Genomic DNA, 17,463 nt, shown 5'->3' with positions numbered 1-17,463 from the left:
TAGACTGACATCATTGTAAGATGTTATCCCATGAATGAACTGTAGTTTCATAAGAGAGCTGCAGTTTAGAGTAGAATTTTTTCACCTACAAATCACAGGGGTTCTTGGTGAACTAGAGTGATTCATGGGTGCAGGATTTCATGAACACCCACAAGTCTTTTCTGACCCATAGATTGATCTTACTATTACTGTATTTGTCACATCACCATGTTTTGTTATCAATAAAGTGTTTCAATTGCATGCACCTTTACAAAAGAAAAATTGAACATGTGTCAGTAAAACGTAAACCAACAGAAGCTTCGTACAACTTCACTGCTTTAATCTGAAACAATTTTATTTCACTCTTACAGGGTACTGTATTAACTCCTTCCATGGACCACACCATGTCACTGCAGCCTGCATCAATGATAAGTCCACTGACACAGCAGATGAGTCACCTTTCATTGGGCAGCACTGGAACAGTATGTGGCAATTCTAATAACAACGATAACACCCAGAAAGAACTGACATATTTACTGTATATTCTGCCCATAGGAAAGACATTTAGAGTATTCCATCTGTCATATTTTGTTTTCACTGACCAGTAATTGCATATACATTATAAATTCATTTTCTATTGCAATGCAACTTAGTCACTTCGGGAAATTTTACTTTTAATATTAAAGAGGTAAAACCTGGCTACCATTGACAGCTTTGAGCAGTGTAAGGCTGAATCTTGCCAATCTTCCCTTATCTATCAGAATAGAGGAGATGGGGGGCTTGGACGGGGTTCTCCACCAAAATGTGTGATCTGAACTGTCAGAGCTGATAGCACTACTGTGGATGTATGTTTTTCGATTGCAGCATAAATCATCCTGTTGTCTCCTTGTCCCTAGGCTGGGGATAAGAATTGCCGTTGCCAAATGGACCCTCTGTCCTAAAGGGAAGATGTATTGCCAGTGTCTTTAGAAATATCACTCTTAGCAAGAATTTTGAGAAGACCCAACTCCCTTTCTTCTTACATCCTAAAGCAAAAACAAAACCCAATGCTGTTGGCCTTTCTATGTGTTTTGAATTATTTGGGTGGTATCATTGAAGGGCTGCATTATGTTTTATGCTGGAATGCTGCATAAGGAAAGTGAAATTCAAAGGTGGTCTTCCTGCAGAACCTCATGTAAAGGAAGTGTTGTGCAACCTGTTTATTAGATCACACTTTTGAAAGCATTTGTGGAACACTACTAGTGGCTTAGGGATGTGGGTGGCACTGTGGTCTAAACCACAGAACCTAGGGCTTGCCGATCAGAAGGTCGGGGGTTCGAATCCCCGCGATGGGGTGAGCTCCGTTGCTCGGTCCCTGCTGCTGCCAACCTAGCAGTTCGAAAGCACGAAGTGCAAGTAGATAAATAGGTACCGTTCCGGCGGGAAGGTAAACGGCATTTTCGTGCACTGCTCTGGTTTCGCCACATGACCCAGAAGCTGTACGCTGGCTCCCTCAGCCAGTAAAGCGAGATGAGCTCCACAACCCCAGAGTCATCCACGACTGGACCTAACGGTCAGGGGTCCCTTTACCTTTACTAGTGGCTTATCTCCCTTCCTTTCACATTTAGTTTGGGTCGAACCATCTGTTGTCTGTATTAGTTTCATTTAGCTGAATACATTAATCTGTTTTTCCTTTGCAGTACATGCCTGCCACAACAGCTATGCAAGGAGCCTACATACCCCAGTACACACACGTTCAGACAGCAGCTGTTCCAGTTGAGGTAGTTTTCCTTTTTAATTAACTGGAGAGTGTTTTACTTAAAAGCCATTATTTTCATCATATGTAATGTTTCAATAAATTTAACTTGCTGAAATGACATCAGTGCACTGCAATATAGGCAAAAGATGGCATTGGTGTGAATCCTACATCTCCCCCCCCCCCAAGTGCTCTTTAGGAAGGGATATAAACTATGGCAGATGCGCATGCAGTCAACAATTAAAACTCAAGACAAATTTACCCTTTGTAATCTCACAGCTGGTAATTAGCCACTGTGTGTCTCCTGCTTACAATCTCTTCTCTTACAGGAAGCCAGTGGTCAACAGCAAGTTACAGTAGAGACGTCCAGTGATCATTCGCCATATACTTATCAGCAAAACAAGTAATTGTGAGGTAAAGTTGCTGTCATTTTTTGTTGTTTTTTTTGGGGGGGGGAATTATTGGAGGGAAAACACTCTTTATGTAGTATATTCAGACACTTCCAGTCATTTTCTGGAGCCTTTTTGGTGTTCACTTAATGATGCAACAAACTGAGAAGCTGCATACATGTTCCATAGATGCCATATACTTGGTACATTGAACGTCTTCAGAATATCTGTGACTTATCAAAGTTGGCTTGTATGAATTATCAGTTTGTCAAACCTATTATAAAAGTGACTTAACAACTCCAGATAAAACGATTTACCAAATTCTCTGTTTATGGCTGTTGCAGCAAATTGTTTAGTGCACTGAGCTACTGGATCTATAATTTTCATTGGATCATTGACCTATCCCCATATACATGTGTAGCAGCTGTTCCAATTAGTGCCATATTACTATATTTGATTTAACAGCTTTACCTGGAATCATTAAATCATTTTTACAATAAGCTTTTAGGTAAAGGCATCACCTAAATATCACACATTTGTTATTCAAATAATAATTGTATTACTTGTACCCTACCCATCTGACTGGATTACCTCAGCCACTCTGGGCAGATTCATTGCTTCATACATGAGATAAAAGATAAAGGTAACCCTGACCATTAGGTCCAGTTGCGGACGACTCTGGGATTACACGCTCATCTCGCTCTATAGGCCGAGGGAGCCGGTGTTTGTCTGCAGACAGCTTCCGGGTCATGTGGCCAGCATGACTAAGCCACTTCTGGCAAACCAGAGCAGCACACGGAAACGCTGGAGCGGTACCTATTTATCTACTTGCACTTGACGTGCTTTTGAACTGCTAGGTGGGCAGGTGCTAGGACCGAACAACAGGAGCTCACCCCCATCGCGGGGATTTAAACTGCCAACCTTCCAATCGGCAAGCCCTAGGCTCTGTGGTTTAGACCACAGTGCCACCCGCGTCCCTTCATACATGAGATACTTCATTGCTAATTGAAGATGGCAGCAATATTTTAACGAGTTAGTGGCAAAGAGAAGCACAATCCTATAGGAAAGTCTGTGCCTGTGAATAGGAGGACAACAAAGTAGGTGCCAGGCAGATCTCTCTAGGGAAGCCAGAGAGTACCACCACTGAGAAGGCTGCTGACCTTGCCTCACAAGGCAAGAGAACCTGCAGAGCATCTCAGCTGTAGCTATAGGCATGCACATATGGAAACAAGTGGCCCTTCAAGTATCCTCATCCTAAGTCACAAAGGACTTTTAAAGGTCAAAATCAGTTCTTTGAATTGACCTGGAAATGGATGGGAACCACTGCAACTGCCATGGTGTCAGTGGAACATGATCCTAATGCCCAGTGTCACTTAGTTATCTTGCAACTGCAATCTGAACTAACATCAATATCCAAGGTATCTTCAACACATTTGAGTGTTGACACTGAGAAACTTGAGTCTTTTTGAAAACCTTATCTTATTGTAACTTGGTCATGAACCTGCCCCACAACAACATCCTCTGCTCTGCATATGAGGCCTATTTGAAGGATCCAGCCTGCATTTGTGATTGGAAGTTGTTTTTAAAAGCTTGTAATGTGTTTTAAATTGTTGCAATGCGCCCTGGAATCTTAGGGTGAAGTGGAGGCAATAAATTAAGTGGATGATACTGATGTGGGAAAGTATGTCTCCTTCCTCTATGCTCAAATCAGTATAGCTTCTCCATTCTATATGCTTAATGCAGTCCCAGGAACTAGAAGTACAAACCATTTGGCCAAAGTAACCACATGCAGAAATCTGCCTGTACATACACAGGCACAAAGAATATGTAGTTATCTGCTCTTTTCTATTTCTAGACTCGCAGAGTCAGGTCACGCAGGCTATAAATGCTATGAATCAGAAGATTACAACTGAATTCTACCTTTTCTTTTTCTCTCCCTTTCAGAAATGTGTTGTTGACCTCGCCTGGAGAAGGATGCAAAGGCTGAAACAATCATGGATTTTACTGATCAATTGTGCTTTAGAAATTATTGACAGTTTTGCACAGGTTCTTGAAAATGTTATTTATAATGAAATCAACTGAAACTATTTTTGCTATAAGTTCTATAAGGTGCATAAAGAAAAACAAAAAAAAATCCTTAAATTCATCCTAGTAGCTGTTTCCCTCCCCCCTCCCCCCTTGAACAGGTTTATTTTAGTAAGAAATTTTTTATCGAGTATTAACGACGCAAAAAAAATAAAATAAAGGTAAATAATTAAATAAATGGGGGTGGGAATCTGTCCATGCACAGATTGCAATGAAGACATGTTCACGTGCATGACAGAATCAGTCTCTTGGTTTGTTTTTGTTTTTTTGTTTTATCGTATTAAGATTTTGTTTTTGTTTTTTGAAGTTTAAACTAGTAAAACATCCATGCCGATGTTCTGTGCTTGCCGTGTGAGTGTCGCTATAGTGCAGTGTTGCAGTTGTAGGGTCTATTTTCATAGCTTTCTCTCTCTCTCTCTTTTCTTTTAAGGTAGTGTGAAGTGTCTTATCCTTTTTCTATCAATTCCAATTTGCCTTAACTCTTTTAATGCTGTAGCTGTTTCAGTACGTAGTCCAAACTAATGGTGTAGAATGCTTTTGACCAAATGAGCTGGTCTATTATGCCTTGTAAAACAGCAGGATAGGGCTTTTAACAGGTAGTCGATTAAAATTGCTGAAAAATTTGGCTTTTTAAAATGTGTAGTAGGTGTTTTTAATGATTTTGTTTCCCCTCACATAATAATGTAAGGTTGTGAAATGCAAGATTGGGGGGTAGGGAAATGTTTTGTGTGAAACACATTTTCTGACTGGGGAAATTTTAATAGGATAAATTGTTTGTAAGGCCTTATGCCAATTAGTTTTCCTCTGCTAGTTAGGAACTCTGCTGTATGATGCAATGTAAAAAAAAAAAATCTTTTTGCCTTTTTCCAGAAGCTAATTGATGTTCTAGTTTTAGGGTGGGGGAGTTTGGGGGATGGGGAATCCACAGAATGTTTCTGTCCTTCCTTTCTAGTAATGAATAGTGCTTTAGAATGATGCTGTGCAGAGAAAATAGCAAATAGAAGCGTTTGCTTTTACAGCAAATGCAAAAGCTAAAAGAATTTTTCAAAACATAAGCTGAGATGTAAGTAGAAAACATACTAGATTGGGTACTAGCTCTCTATATTAGGTAAATAAAGACTTGGCACTTTTTAAAGGTAACTTTACCAAAGAACAAAGAGCCAGTAACCAATAATTCTGATTTTGTCTCAGCAGTTATGTCTTCTGTACTCTTTTAATTTTGTTGCCGGACCAGTTTGCGGTTAGAAGAATGTGCCTTTTTTTGTACATTTGCATTTAGGTTTTATAATTTTTAATTGATGTATGGACACAAACAAACAAACAAAAAGCATGAAGGAAGACTTGGATCCAAGCAGTGCCACACTTTACATCATCACTACAAGTGTTAAGTGTAAAGAAGAAGAAGAAGAAAATACAATTTTGAAACTATGAAATTCCTGATTTAACAAATACACTGTTATTTGTACTTTTTACATATTAGATGATAAAACTCACTGCTATTAAAAGCTCATTTTATTATGATCGCATGTGTATTAAATCAAACGGTAAATTAAGTTGTCTTCCAAAACTGTGTACTTGTCTGGTCAGCTGTGTATGATCAGTTATCTACCTCAAGGCTTATTTCCTTTTGTAATGGGACAGGTTGCTGGCCCTCCCTGTTACCACAGACCAAATCATCCTAGCTCAGGAGCTAGGCCTAAGCAATTCTTTCTTTTCACTTATTTTTTTTTTAGTTTTTAAATTTTATGTGAGTATTCAAGTACAGATGTCAGTGACATTTCATAGTTTCAAAAGTCAATGCTGCTCTGAGAAGTGTAGATTCTAGTAAATTACATAGTCATAAGAAATGTGTTTGTTTCTTTTTGTTTTCGTTCTTTTGTTTTTTTTAAAAAAAAGAAAAAAGTTGTGGTATTATTGGTTCTATGCTCCCTTGAATTGACTGCTTTGTCAAAGTTCAGACTTCTTGCAACTCATTCCCTATAGCTGGTGTATTTCCAGATGTGGGGGAGAAAATGTGGGGGCAGATATTTGCTACTTGATGTTTTATTTCAATTAGCTAAACATTAGGGTTAGAGGGAGGGAATAGATGCTGCTAGAAAAGTCTGAACTAAGTGCCATACTCATTATCTGGGTAAGATTTGCAAAATGTAACCTCTGTACATAAAGAAATAATCAGTTACTTAAACATCACATAGTAGACAGCCATTAAATTATAAAAAAAATAATTTATGAAGAAAGACCTTTTGTACAGATTGAAAAAAAAAGATTTTCATAGAGATATCTATATGATCAAGAGAGTTAATTTTTTATTTTTGTTTTACTAGTGCCACAAACTTGCCAGTGGTAACTTATTTGTCCGGTTCAAGATACTCTGTCATTTTGTTTCCTAGGACTTGTTGTTAAATGCCAAAAGACATTTTTGAACTGTAAATTTGATTAGATCATTAGTTTTTTTCTGTTTTGTTTCTTTTGAAAACTTTTGAATAAAAAAGATCAAAATATAAACTTTTAATGTGTGTTTTTTATCAGTGGGTGGAAACAAGCAACTGGACTTTATAATTGAAAAAAATGGGTTTGGGGGGGCTTAGGAAAGCTATTACTTCTCAGGTGAATTTACTTAGGCTTTATTGAAATGAATAGTAACTTTCTCAAACTGTAATATATTATTCTCAAGGAACAAATGCATAGCTGCCAAGTTATCCCTTATTTTAAGGGATTTTCCCTTATGCTGAATAGGCTTCCTCGCGAGAAAAGGGAAAACTTGGCAGCTATAAACAAATGCCACATAATATAAAATGCCTGAAAATGTAACTAACATAAATGACCAGCTGCCATAAATGAAACAAAGGGTATTTGTCTCTTCAGTGTCCTTCCATTCCAGACCCAGCAATATTTTGGAAGATACGGTATCAATAAGCCTCTCGCATAATTCTAACCTCATCTAAAATAGTGGCAGTGTTTCCTCTTCATCTTACAATAGTAAAAAGCACGTCAAAGGATGTTGGCCAAATATGTAGGAGGAGTTCTTTCAACTGTAGCTCATTTGCCAAGCTCTGGGTCTTACCTTCAGAGAAGTTGTTCCTTGCACCAGGACATATGATCCTTTGTGTATAGGAAGGCTCAAGAAAGGACACTCTCTGTATCAGTCTCTTAGCTGTCAGATCAGATCAGAGCACAAATTCAGTCAAGCTTGCTTTGGGAAAGTGTGTGAGGGAAATTACCTAATGACCTGAAGTGAGCCCTGGTGAATTGCCTGTGCCACCTATAAGAACTGGCTTGATAGGACAGTTGCTACCTGTTTGGAGGACTTGCCAGCTAAAAAAAAAAAAAACAATGGGAGGGGGGAAACCCTCCATGCTTTTTTTTAAAAAAAATGGAGGGGCAGGAGGACTTGGTGGGCACCAAGAGGGTGTTTAGGATGCCAGTGTGCTTATAGGTGCCATGTTAGATACCATGTTAGGCTTAGAGTTAGATACTTGTCCATTGTACATCTAGTAGATGGCCATAATACCTTAAAGGAAAGCGTTTGTCTGTAAATGTATAGCAGACACGTCTCTGAGATCATTGGCCAAGAATTGATCCCTGCCCACATACTGTATGCAGTGGCCCCCTGTATCCCCTTCTGTTTACAACATTAGGATATCTAATATAATACAAAACTCACCTGCCACGTGAAGTGTGAGTTGTCCATCAGAGGGGAAGGGAATTTATTTTGTATATTCTCAGTGGCTCTTCCAACTGTTATGTGTTCATAAGGCCCACCCTTTGTGCTTTGTTGAAATCTTCTACTCCAACTCTGATTATTCACATTGCATTCTGAAGGGCAACCTTAGAAGTGAGGGATTTGCTGGTGGGAGGATATTGCTTCAGTCTGAAAGGGTGTGGGGGAAGGAGCTTCTGATCAGTTCCAGTCAATTCCCTTCCTGAAAATATTTTGCTGATGAAATAATCCACCAGTTATCTCTGGGAAAACAGTTCAGGACAAAAAGAACACACCACCGCCTGTATTTCAGCCAGTGAATGGGATCCTCATTGATTCCAGATGGCAGTCACATGACCAGCACTAGTTATGCACAAAGAGAAAGATCCTTTATGAAAGCTGCTCTGAATTCCTGAACATAAAAATGGGGGAGTTGAGGGCAAATGTACAAATGCTCTGCTCTAAAGGTCCTCTTTGCCTTTAGGGCTGCTTATCCCAGAAGTGTCTTCATTTTAGTAGCAGCCACAGAATTTTCCTCTGAGCTATTTTGGGACCAGGGTTGGGGAGGGGGAAGGGGGAACAGACATGGAACAAATCCATTATCTTTCCCAGAAGGGAATGGGATTTCAATGGCTTTACTCTCATTAGCCACTAGAGGGCAACTTCATTTTGTTAATATGCAAACAATATGCTATTTGTCATTTATATGTCTGGAATATATATTTAAAGACCTGTTGGGAAGGAGACTAAAATGTAGTTTTTAGACAGAACATTGTTACCTTCCACTGCCTTCAGAAGCTTGAGGCATCCATCCTTAATTGGAGGGGAAAGGTTGCCTTGGTGACATATATTTAGAAGAATTTTTGAAATAGCTTAACTAATTTAAAGGACATATTTTTTCCGACTTGATCCCGAAATAATAAATAACACAGGATTGTCAATGAATTTTATCATTTACTGCAAAGTGGACTGCTTCAATAAAAATAGTAATTAGATTATTACATTATATCTCAAATGCCAAATAACTGAGGGTCTCTGGGCACCAAAGCAGAACAAAGTAATGGTTCCAGTAAAACTAGCTTAACACCACAAGAAACTTCAGCAGAAATCACATTACAGCAGACCATAAAATCCTCTTAAAGGCAAAAGCACCATCACAAAACACAGAAGTTAGGATATTAACAATAAAGATGTTTTAAAGATTGAAATCTTTAAAAGGCCTAAGAAAATAAAAAGTATGAAGTATGTGCCAGGAAAAGCTTCCTGGGAAAGGCATTCTACAACCAGGGGGCTGCCACCGAGAAGGCCCTTTCTCCTACACATCCTCTGTATCTTGGGCTTCAGCACATTGTCAATGCACCCAAATGCTCTATTAATTTACCATTAAATACAATATTAATAAAACTGTTAAACCTTGCCCTTCCCTCGCTGAACCTGTGAAGAGATTACCTGAAATCTTCACAATGTTTTGATTTATAAGATTTCATGTCAGTATGGAGGATCTGTATTTTACACCTGTTAAGGTCATATGTCCAGATGACGATATACAAGCTGCTAAAATCAATTATTTAATTCACTAGACTCACAATAGTATTCACAATATGAAAACCATTACAACAGTGCAATAAAGGAACAACATATCCCACTTCTACCCAGGAATTATAGCCTATTTAGAAAATAAAAATCATCTTATAAAACAACGGTAATATAGCAAATCTCTAAAAGTTCGCTTGTCTTATGTTATACTTATGTCTTGTGTTTTTGCTATCATCATATCCCTTTGTACATATGGCTATCATTGTGGCTACATCCAGAGCAATATATAAAATTCCAGAATTGCACTCATATCTACCTATATGCTCAGATATAATATGAATCAAGCATCATTTTACCAATAAGTTGTTTTCTGGCTCAAAATGCATAAAGCAATATTCCTCACAAAAGCAATAGCATTTAAGGCTAAAGACCAGGCTGCTCTGAATATTAGTTCCCTCCTCAAAAGGAAGTTCTTGCTGATTGCTGTGATGCTATGTAAACTACAAAGCCAACAGCAAGTTGGCTAAGAAGTTCTTAACTGTTTAGCCCCTTACTTTCACAGTGATCAACCATCCACTCAAATAGCCTTTGCACAGCGAGTATCGTCTCTCTCTTTTGAGCAACTCCTCCAATTACTTCTTTTAAAGAAATGTATGTGGTTGCTATGCCCACAATCCAGACCTTTACACACACACACACACACACACACACACACACACACACACACACACACACACCTGTACTGCTCTCAGGATATTTGTTTTGGCAAGGGGTGAATTCCTAAGCAGTTCTCAACTCCAGCTGTTGCTGGGAACAACTCCCAAAGAACAACGTAATAAGGCACACATGCACAGCACCAGCAGTGTGCCTGCACCAAACCAGGAAAGAACTCTTAGAAATAGATGGGATGCTCAGAAGAACATAGGCTCTGATCCTAACCAGGGCTTCTTCCATTCATGGATGGGACTAAGATCTGGTGGAGGAACCTGCTGGCAGAAGAAAGGGAGGCATTATTTTTGCCAGTTCTCCCTGTACTGTCTCTCATGCTGCTCAGGAGGGTTCCCCAAACCTCCAGAGCACATTTGGGAGGGGCGGGTTGTAAGAGGAGGGGAGAATGTGTGAACATTGCCTCCTCCCTTTCTCCTGATAGGAATGTACCGATAGGAATGTACCACGAGTGAACATAAGAAGAGCCTGCTGAATCAGGCCAATACTGATACTAGAATCCTGTTCCCACAGTGGCCAACCACATGCCTACTGAAAGACCCAAAGCAAGACCTGAGCAAAATAGCACTCTACCTACTTGCAATTCCCAGTAATTGGCATTCAGAGGCATGCTGCCACCAATAGTGGAGGTAGAATGTAGCTATAATGGTCTGTAGCCATTGGTGTCAAACCTCATTCAGGGGATGGATGGCCCAACCAGTAAAAGCCTAGTTGCAAGCCATGGGAAGAAACATAGCAAGCTACCTGTGTACCAAATCAGTCTAACTCAGTATTGCCCACAATAGGTCAGCAACCTAAGGCCCATGGGCCACAAGCGGCCCAGGGGGGTCGTTTAACTGACCCATGGGCCCCCGCCACCTGCTCAGTCAGCTCCCGTGCGCTGTGCTAAACCAGCGCAGGGGGCGCCTTCCATGACGCTGGCAGGCTGTCCATTGGCTGCAGGAAGCTCCTGCAGCCAATGGGAAGATGCACACGCCTCCTCTGTGCTGGAAGGAGTGCCGGAAATAGTGTTTGTGCATGTGTGTGCGCACACACACTCCTGCCCACCACGGCGTCTGTGGGACTGTGAACCGGCCCAAGCCACAAAAACTTTGCCAACCCCTGGCCTACACTGACTGGCAGAGCCTCTCCAGAATACTTTCCCAACACTTCCTGGAGACGCTAGCAACTCAACTTAGAACCTTTGGCATGTGCTTTAACCACTGAACTACAGCCCGTACTTCACAAGCTAGTAAATATCAAGCCAATTCTGAACTGACTCAAGGAGATCATATTCATCAGTATCCCAGGCTTTCTCTTAGCAGAAGCATAGACAAAAGCAACATATCCTATTATGTTCTCTGATTCAGGATACTTTTGGAATGCTCATACTAGATATTTTGCACTGATTTTGAAATTCAGCAACCTTTTAACAGTTCTGCATTTTGAAAGTCTAGCTTTCCGTGATATCTTTTAAAAAAGCTCTTGATTAATTTTCAGGCAATAATGATAATTATCAACTCCTCAAAGTTAATAATTCTATTTCTTTTATAACTCGGAATATGGAGGAGAGGGTCACTTCTAATTAGATGTTCTCTTTGAATGGTTTTTAAAACATTTTTAAACATCAGACTTTTTTACTGGATCTAAAACTTAGCTGTTTCTGTATTATGCTTGTAAATTGCTTTGACACATATGTAAAGGGTGATTAATTAATTGAGGAAGAGGAATTAGAAGTGTAGTAAGGAAATGCAAATTTGGATAATGTGAGCAGTCCACGATCCCCAAATCATTTCAGCTCTACTGCATTGTGAGTGTAAAATTAAAACCAGGCAAGTTGGCAAGGTTTTTTGTCCTTGTGTAACTTAAATCCTGCACTTCTCAGACTGATAAAAATAAAAGCCAAAAATGGCCCTCTAGTGGTTATGATAAATAAGCTTTCAAATTCTTCTCTTACTATTTAATGCTGGGCTGTCAAATGCAAATAGGTTGGAGAGCTGAATTAACTGATGCCCAAAAGTTACAAATATCCCACCCACCCGCCGCCACCAAAATATGTCAACTCCATATGACACCAGAGTATCAATTCCTTTCAAGGAGATGCTAAAAGTGGAGTAAAAATTAACATTTTTCCTGGAGCTTTGGTGATTTATCTGTTCTTAAACATTGGTTACATGAATGGACTGACAAAAATGGTATTGTGTATGTATATGTAACACAACGCTGAGAGATGCAATAATGGTCATGTATGAATTAACATTTTTGACTGTAACTCTATACACATATCCCTGGGAGTAGTTCCTATTGAACTCAGCGGAGCTTACTTCTGGATGCACATGCAGAGAATTGCAGAGGACACCCATGCTGGCACAAATAAAATAAAATAACCGAAGTTAGGATCAACTTGAAATTTGGAGGAGATAAGAGTTCCATAACTGCTGATATTGCTGAGAAGGACCCCTGGATAGTTACCCATCTCCTAGCCTCCTGCAATAATGGCACTGCCAGACCCTTCCCAAAAGACAACAACCCCAACCTACAAAGTTTAAAAACCACAAATAGTGAGCCAGCAAAACTGGATTTTTTTATTATGGTATTTATGCTAAGGAACACTTACCAAATTGGCTTTGGGGATTATTCTGAGCTCAGTTATGGTACTTTCCCACAGTGCTTCATCATTTATGATTTAACATATTGCCTAGTATGACCCTTAGTATTGACCTGCAAACAAATCCAAACCTTCATTAAAAGGCACACTTTTGGAACTGTCCTCTTGTCTTGCACAATCCCTTGCACCCATCAAGATCTGCACAGTATATTAGCCATATGATTCTTGAAACTGATCAATATATAATTCCTATGAAATGCAATATATAATTCCTATGAAATGCAATATATGATTCCAAATGAAATTGTAAATAATTTCCAAGCATTTCAATACATTAATTTTCCATCAATTAAAAAAAAAAGGACTGCTATCCTTCTAGAGTCAGCTGCATCCGAAGAAAGCCACAAAAATAAAATGTCTGTGGGATGGTTTTAAGCATGACACCATTTAGATGTTTTGTAAAACAAAAACAAAACAAAACCACAGAGAACTTTCCTTTCTCGGTAACACTATATCCATTGGACTCAATAATGTGAAGTATACATAAACTAACAAGAGTCATGTTTTGGGGTTTCATCGGCCTCATATTTTTAAAGAACATAAAACAACATTTTGTTCCATTATATAAATAAAAACCTTGCATAACAATGCAACAGTCATGACTGGGAATTACCTATGAGAATAAATTTCATAAAATTTGCAACCATAGAACATGGTGCTGGTGCACCACAATGCACATCTACTACATTTCACAACTTTGGGAGTTGGACAGACAAAACGGTTGCACAAAGGGCACAACTGCAGCAATTGTCTTTTCTTGCGCTACACCACATTCATGGGTGAATGAAGGAGGGCTCCAAGTGTGTTGCGTTGCCTGCTCTGCACCTTGGAAAACGCCACAAACGTATATGCTTACATTCAAATGTTACTTATCTGTGTAGCCCAAGCCATTATGAAAACAAGGCAAGGCAAGGCAAGGCAAAATAAAGCACATTGCACCATTAAAACATGTAAAGCCACAAACTTCTCCAGAAGAGTTTTCTGCTCTCTTCCTGTTGAGGCTCAGACCATTTCCTGTCTCATCTCAGAGCAGCATCCCATTTGGATTCTCTCTCCTTTAATCTCCTCCCCTATACCCTACCTCAGGGCTTTTTTTTTCAGCCGGAACTTGCCGGAACCTTTCAGGTAGGCGCCACTGTCATTCTAAGAGAGGGAGGGAGGCATTTGTGGTGAGATCTGGCACCTCTTTTTCTAGAAAAGTAGCACTGCCTTACCTGTTGTTGTTTTTCTCCTTTTTTATTTCAAGTCTTTTGTCCTTATTTGTTGTCTCCAGCAGCTGTTTAGCTGTCTTCTGTTACTGTGTTTTTTTAAAAAAATGAAACGAAACAACGCCCTCAGCTTTCCTCAGGCTTTCCCGCCTTTTTTATTCCTGTTCCTTTCTCACCTCTGTTATGATCTGTGAAGTGGGGTTTTGACTGCCCCACTATGGGGAAGACAGACAAAGCCCTACAAGTCAGGGTTACTTCTTTGAAGAAGAAAACAATTTGAACTTGGGGCAATGCTTGGCAGTAGCTGCAGTAAGAACCCAGTGGACCCCATTTCTTAAGATCCCAGAGAGGGCCCTTCTTTTGAAAGTGTGGCCTCTTCTTTTGAGGTTTACACCCTCTGCCACCTCCTTAAGCCCCAAATTCTCTACCAATTTCATGGATGCCTCTCTCAATGTCCCAGATGAGCTGGCCATGTCCCTAGAGTTGATCAACTTTATGCCTAGGTCTCCTAAAAGGAAATACCTTTTAGGGTGTTCATACCATTGTGAGTTGTTTAGTTTCCAAACAGGATAGGCAATTTAATAGGCAATAACCACTATATTGGTGTAAGTGTGTGTGAGAGAGAGAGATAGAAAAGCAGGAGAGGTAGGAGACATCATCAATATTTTTTAATATTTACTATATAATTAATAATAATAATAATAATAATAATAATTTATTATTTATACCCCGCCCATCTGGCTAGTATGATTCTTAGATAACTTTCTCCTATCGGCAGCATACAAATGTTAATAAATGATTTTAGAATTGTACTTATTTAATAACACTTGTTTACCTCTTGATTGTATTTAAAAAATCCAACAACCACCCTCCAAGTTACAAATAGAGTAAAACAATAAAATCATCAGCTGGAACAGTTAGTTAAAAACAGCTATTTAAAGCATTAGTGATATGCAGAAAGCACAGATTAAAGCACATGTAAACTTTCTACATATTTGGGTAGGCTTGTCTAAACAAAAACATTTTTCGCAGGTACAGAAAAGAGTGCAGTGAAAGCAACTGCCTGGTGTCAATAGGCAGGGAGTTCCAAAGTGTGTGTGTCGCCACACTAAAAGATTGACTTCTCATAAATGTGGATTGAGTATTATATATCACCTGTAAGAGTGCAAATTCCACCGATTGAAGTGGTCAAAAGAGCACATGTGAGGTAAGGTGATCTTGCAGGTAAATTGGTCCTAAGTTGTTAAGGGGTTCATATGCTAATCATAACACCTTTAACTTGGTCCAGTAGCAAACCAGCAATCAGGTCTAAGCACAGGTGTTATATAAGGTCACACACCTAGCTGCAATCATGCACCACCAACTGCAGCTTCTGGATCAAGGACAAGCGAAGCCCCACCTAGAGTGCCCTGCAGGAATGCAGTCTTGAAGTAACCAAGGCATTGGCTATTGTGGCCAGTCTTTCCCAGTCCAGGAATAGCCGTCGCTGTCATATAAGTTAAAGCTGCTAAATGCACAGCTAGCCACTGAGGCTATCTGGGCCTCCAGTGATGAAAGGTGGATCCAGAAGTGCACCCAGACTGTAAACCTTCTCCTTCAAGGTGAGTGCAGCCCAACTCAGGGTGGACAACGGACCAAGTTCTCAGACAATTTTTTATCCTCCACCACTGCACAGCCTCTGATTCAGCATACTGATGGCACCTTGCCCCAGCATTCCTAATTACTGCCTCCAACAGCTTCATGTAGTTGTAGATGTTAAATAGCGCTAGAGATAAGATAGTGCCTCATGCCGCACCATAACGTAGCTGCCAGTGAGGCCAAAAGCACTCTTCTAATGCTGCTCTCTGAATTCGGGCCCAGAGGTAGAATTGGAACCACTGTAACACAATTCCTATTCCCCAGAGCAGGTCCAGGAAAAGGCCATGGTCAGTGGGAACAAAAGCAGGCGAGAGATCAAGAAGCAGGAGGAAGGCCATGCTCCACTTGTCCTGCTCTCTGCAAAGGTCATCCATCAAGGTGACCAAGACCAACTCGGCCCCATGGCCAGGACTGCCCCCTTATTGGTATGGATCTATATAATCTGTGGTATGAAAGCATCCAAAGTGCTAAGCTAATGCTCTCAAGGGCTATAGAACTCTGTGATGTCACACAACTGAGGCAGTTATTTCAGTTGCTACAGTTATGGCAGTTATTAACAGTTAGAGCACCCAGTATGTTCTGTTATGCCAGGGCTGCCATACATCCAGAATTTGCCGGACATAGCCAGGATTCATTCGCCAAAAATGGCGTGAGAGGAATTTTCAAAAATTGGCTAAAATGTCCAGGAAAACTCAGGCGTATGGCAGCCCATTTTGGAAGTGTTGGGGGAAAATAGTTTTAAAAAAGATTAAAAGCTCAACAACTTTTGTATCTGGATTTTCACTTCTTAAAATATAGCAGCCCTATGTTATGCTGCTGTCTGCCTCGAGTTAGTCTGTATTTATTTTAGATACAATTTATGTAAAATATATTAGCAACATAAGTAACACCTATCTGCATTGTATATACAGTATTTTAATCTGCAAGTGCATGTACACTAAGCCAAAGTTACCTATATGTTATTTAAACTTTAAAAGAGAGTGTCTTGCGTAGTTTTTACAGGAGGGGAAAGGGATATAATTAAAGGGTCAAACGACACAGGCTCTCTTCCATATAGCTCTGTAATTGGGAGCTAAAGTTTAATTACCACAACCCTCTCCATACCTTCCCCAAATAGTGGGTATGTGATGTATCTGGTGATTATCTGATGCTTATGCCAACCTTCCCTATCCAGATGTTTTGGGCTGCCACTACCGTAAGCCCTAGGCAAAAAAATACAATAATTCAAATCCTCTGGCTTGGATTTTGTATTCTAGGACAGCTATATTTTTATGTATATAAAAGCAGAATTCACTGTCCTTTTCTTCCCCAGTGGGAATAGTAGCTTCAGGCTTTATTTTTGGCAGTATTATGGCACCTGAGGAAGGATTGAACCGCACACATCACACTTCTGATCAAGAGGAGGCATGGTGGCTGGTGTGTGTGTGTGTGTGTGTGTGAGAGAGAGAGAGAGAGAGAGAGAGAGAGACGTCTTATGCATTCATTGTTGAAATACGACTTAGTTTGGCAGTTGTGAGTCACAACACTTCAAAAATGAAGCACTGTAAATTAATGGGTCTTACTGCATAAACCAGCTCCTTGATTTATATCTGCTGTGTCAAGAGTGTTTGTGAATGGTGCCACAGCACAGTGTCATGGAAAGCAATAGTACTTTCACCTACATAGAAGGATAATGTCAGCCATTTATACCAGCAGAGTGCAGAATGTGGGACAGGAGAATTGCTTGGTGTTCAGGACATTACCAGGAATAATGGCATTGATTCTGCAGTGGTGAGTAACTAAGGCAGTTTAATGTTCTTTGGAGGGGGGAGGTGTCCAAC

At 39.9% G+C, this 17,463-nt stretch overlaps 1 protein-coding gene across 4 annotated transcripts in view; it reads left to right on the top strand.

Annotated features, from left to right (window-relative positions):
- RBMS1 (RNA binding motif single stranded interacting protein 1) overlaps positions 1-6,693 on the top strand; it is a 121,598-nt gene extending 114,905 nt beyond the window's left edge. For all 4 annotated transcript variants that reach the window (XM_035132434.2, XM_035132425.2, XM_035132416.2 and 1 more), the window contains exons 11-14: positions 351-461; positions 1,659-1,739; positions 2,044-2,128; positions 4,048-6,693. In XM_035132434.2, the coding sequence (XP_034988325.1) occupies positions 351-461; positions 1,659-1,739; positions 2,044-2,121 (270 nt within the window). In that variant the 3' untranslated portion in view covers positions 2,122-2,128; positions 4,048-6,693. The remainder of the gene's footprint in view (positions 1-350; positions 462-1,658; positions 1,740-2,043; positions 2,129-4,047) is intronic.
- Positions 6,694-17,463: the final 10,770 nt, after the last annotated feature.

Source organism: Zootoca vivipara, chromosome 1 (assembly GCF_963506605.1).
Source record: "Zootoca vivipara chromosome 1, rZooViv1.1, whole genome shotgun sequence".
Taxonomy (NCBI): domain Eukaryota; kingdom Metazoa; phylum Chordata; class Lepidosauria; order Squamata; family Lacertidae; genus Zootoca; species Zootoca vivipara.
Note: the sequence above shows the minus strand (reverse complement) of the source record. Positions and strands in the feature narration are given on the sequence as shown.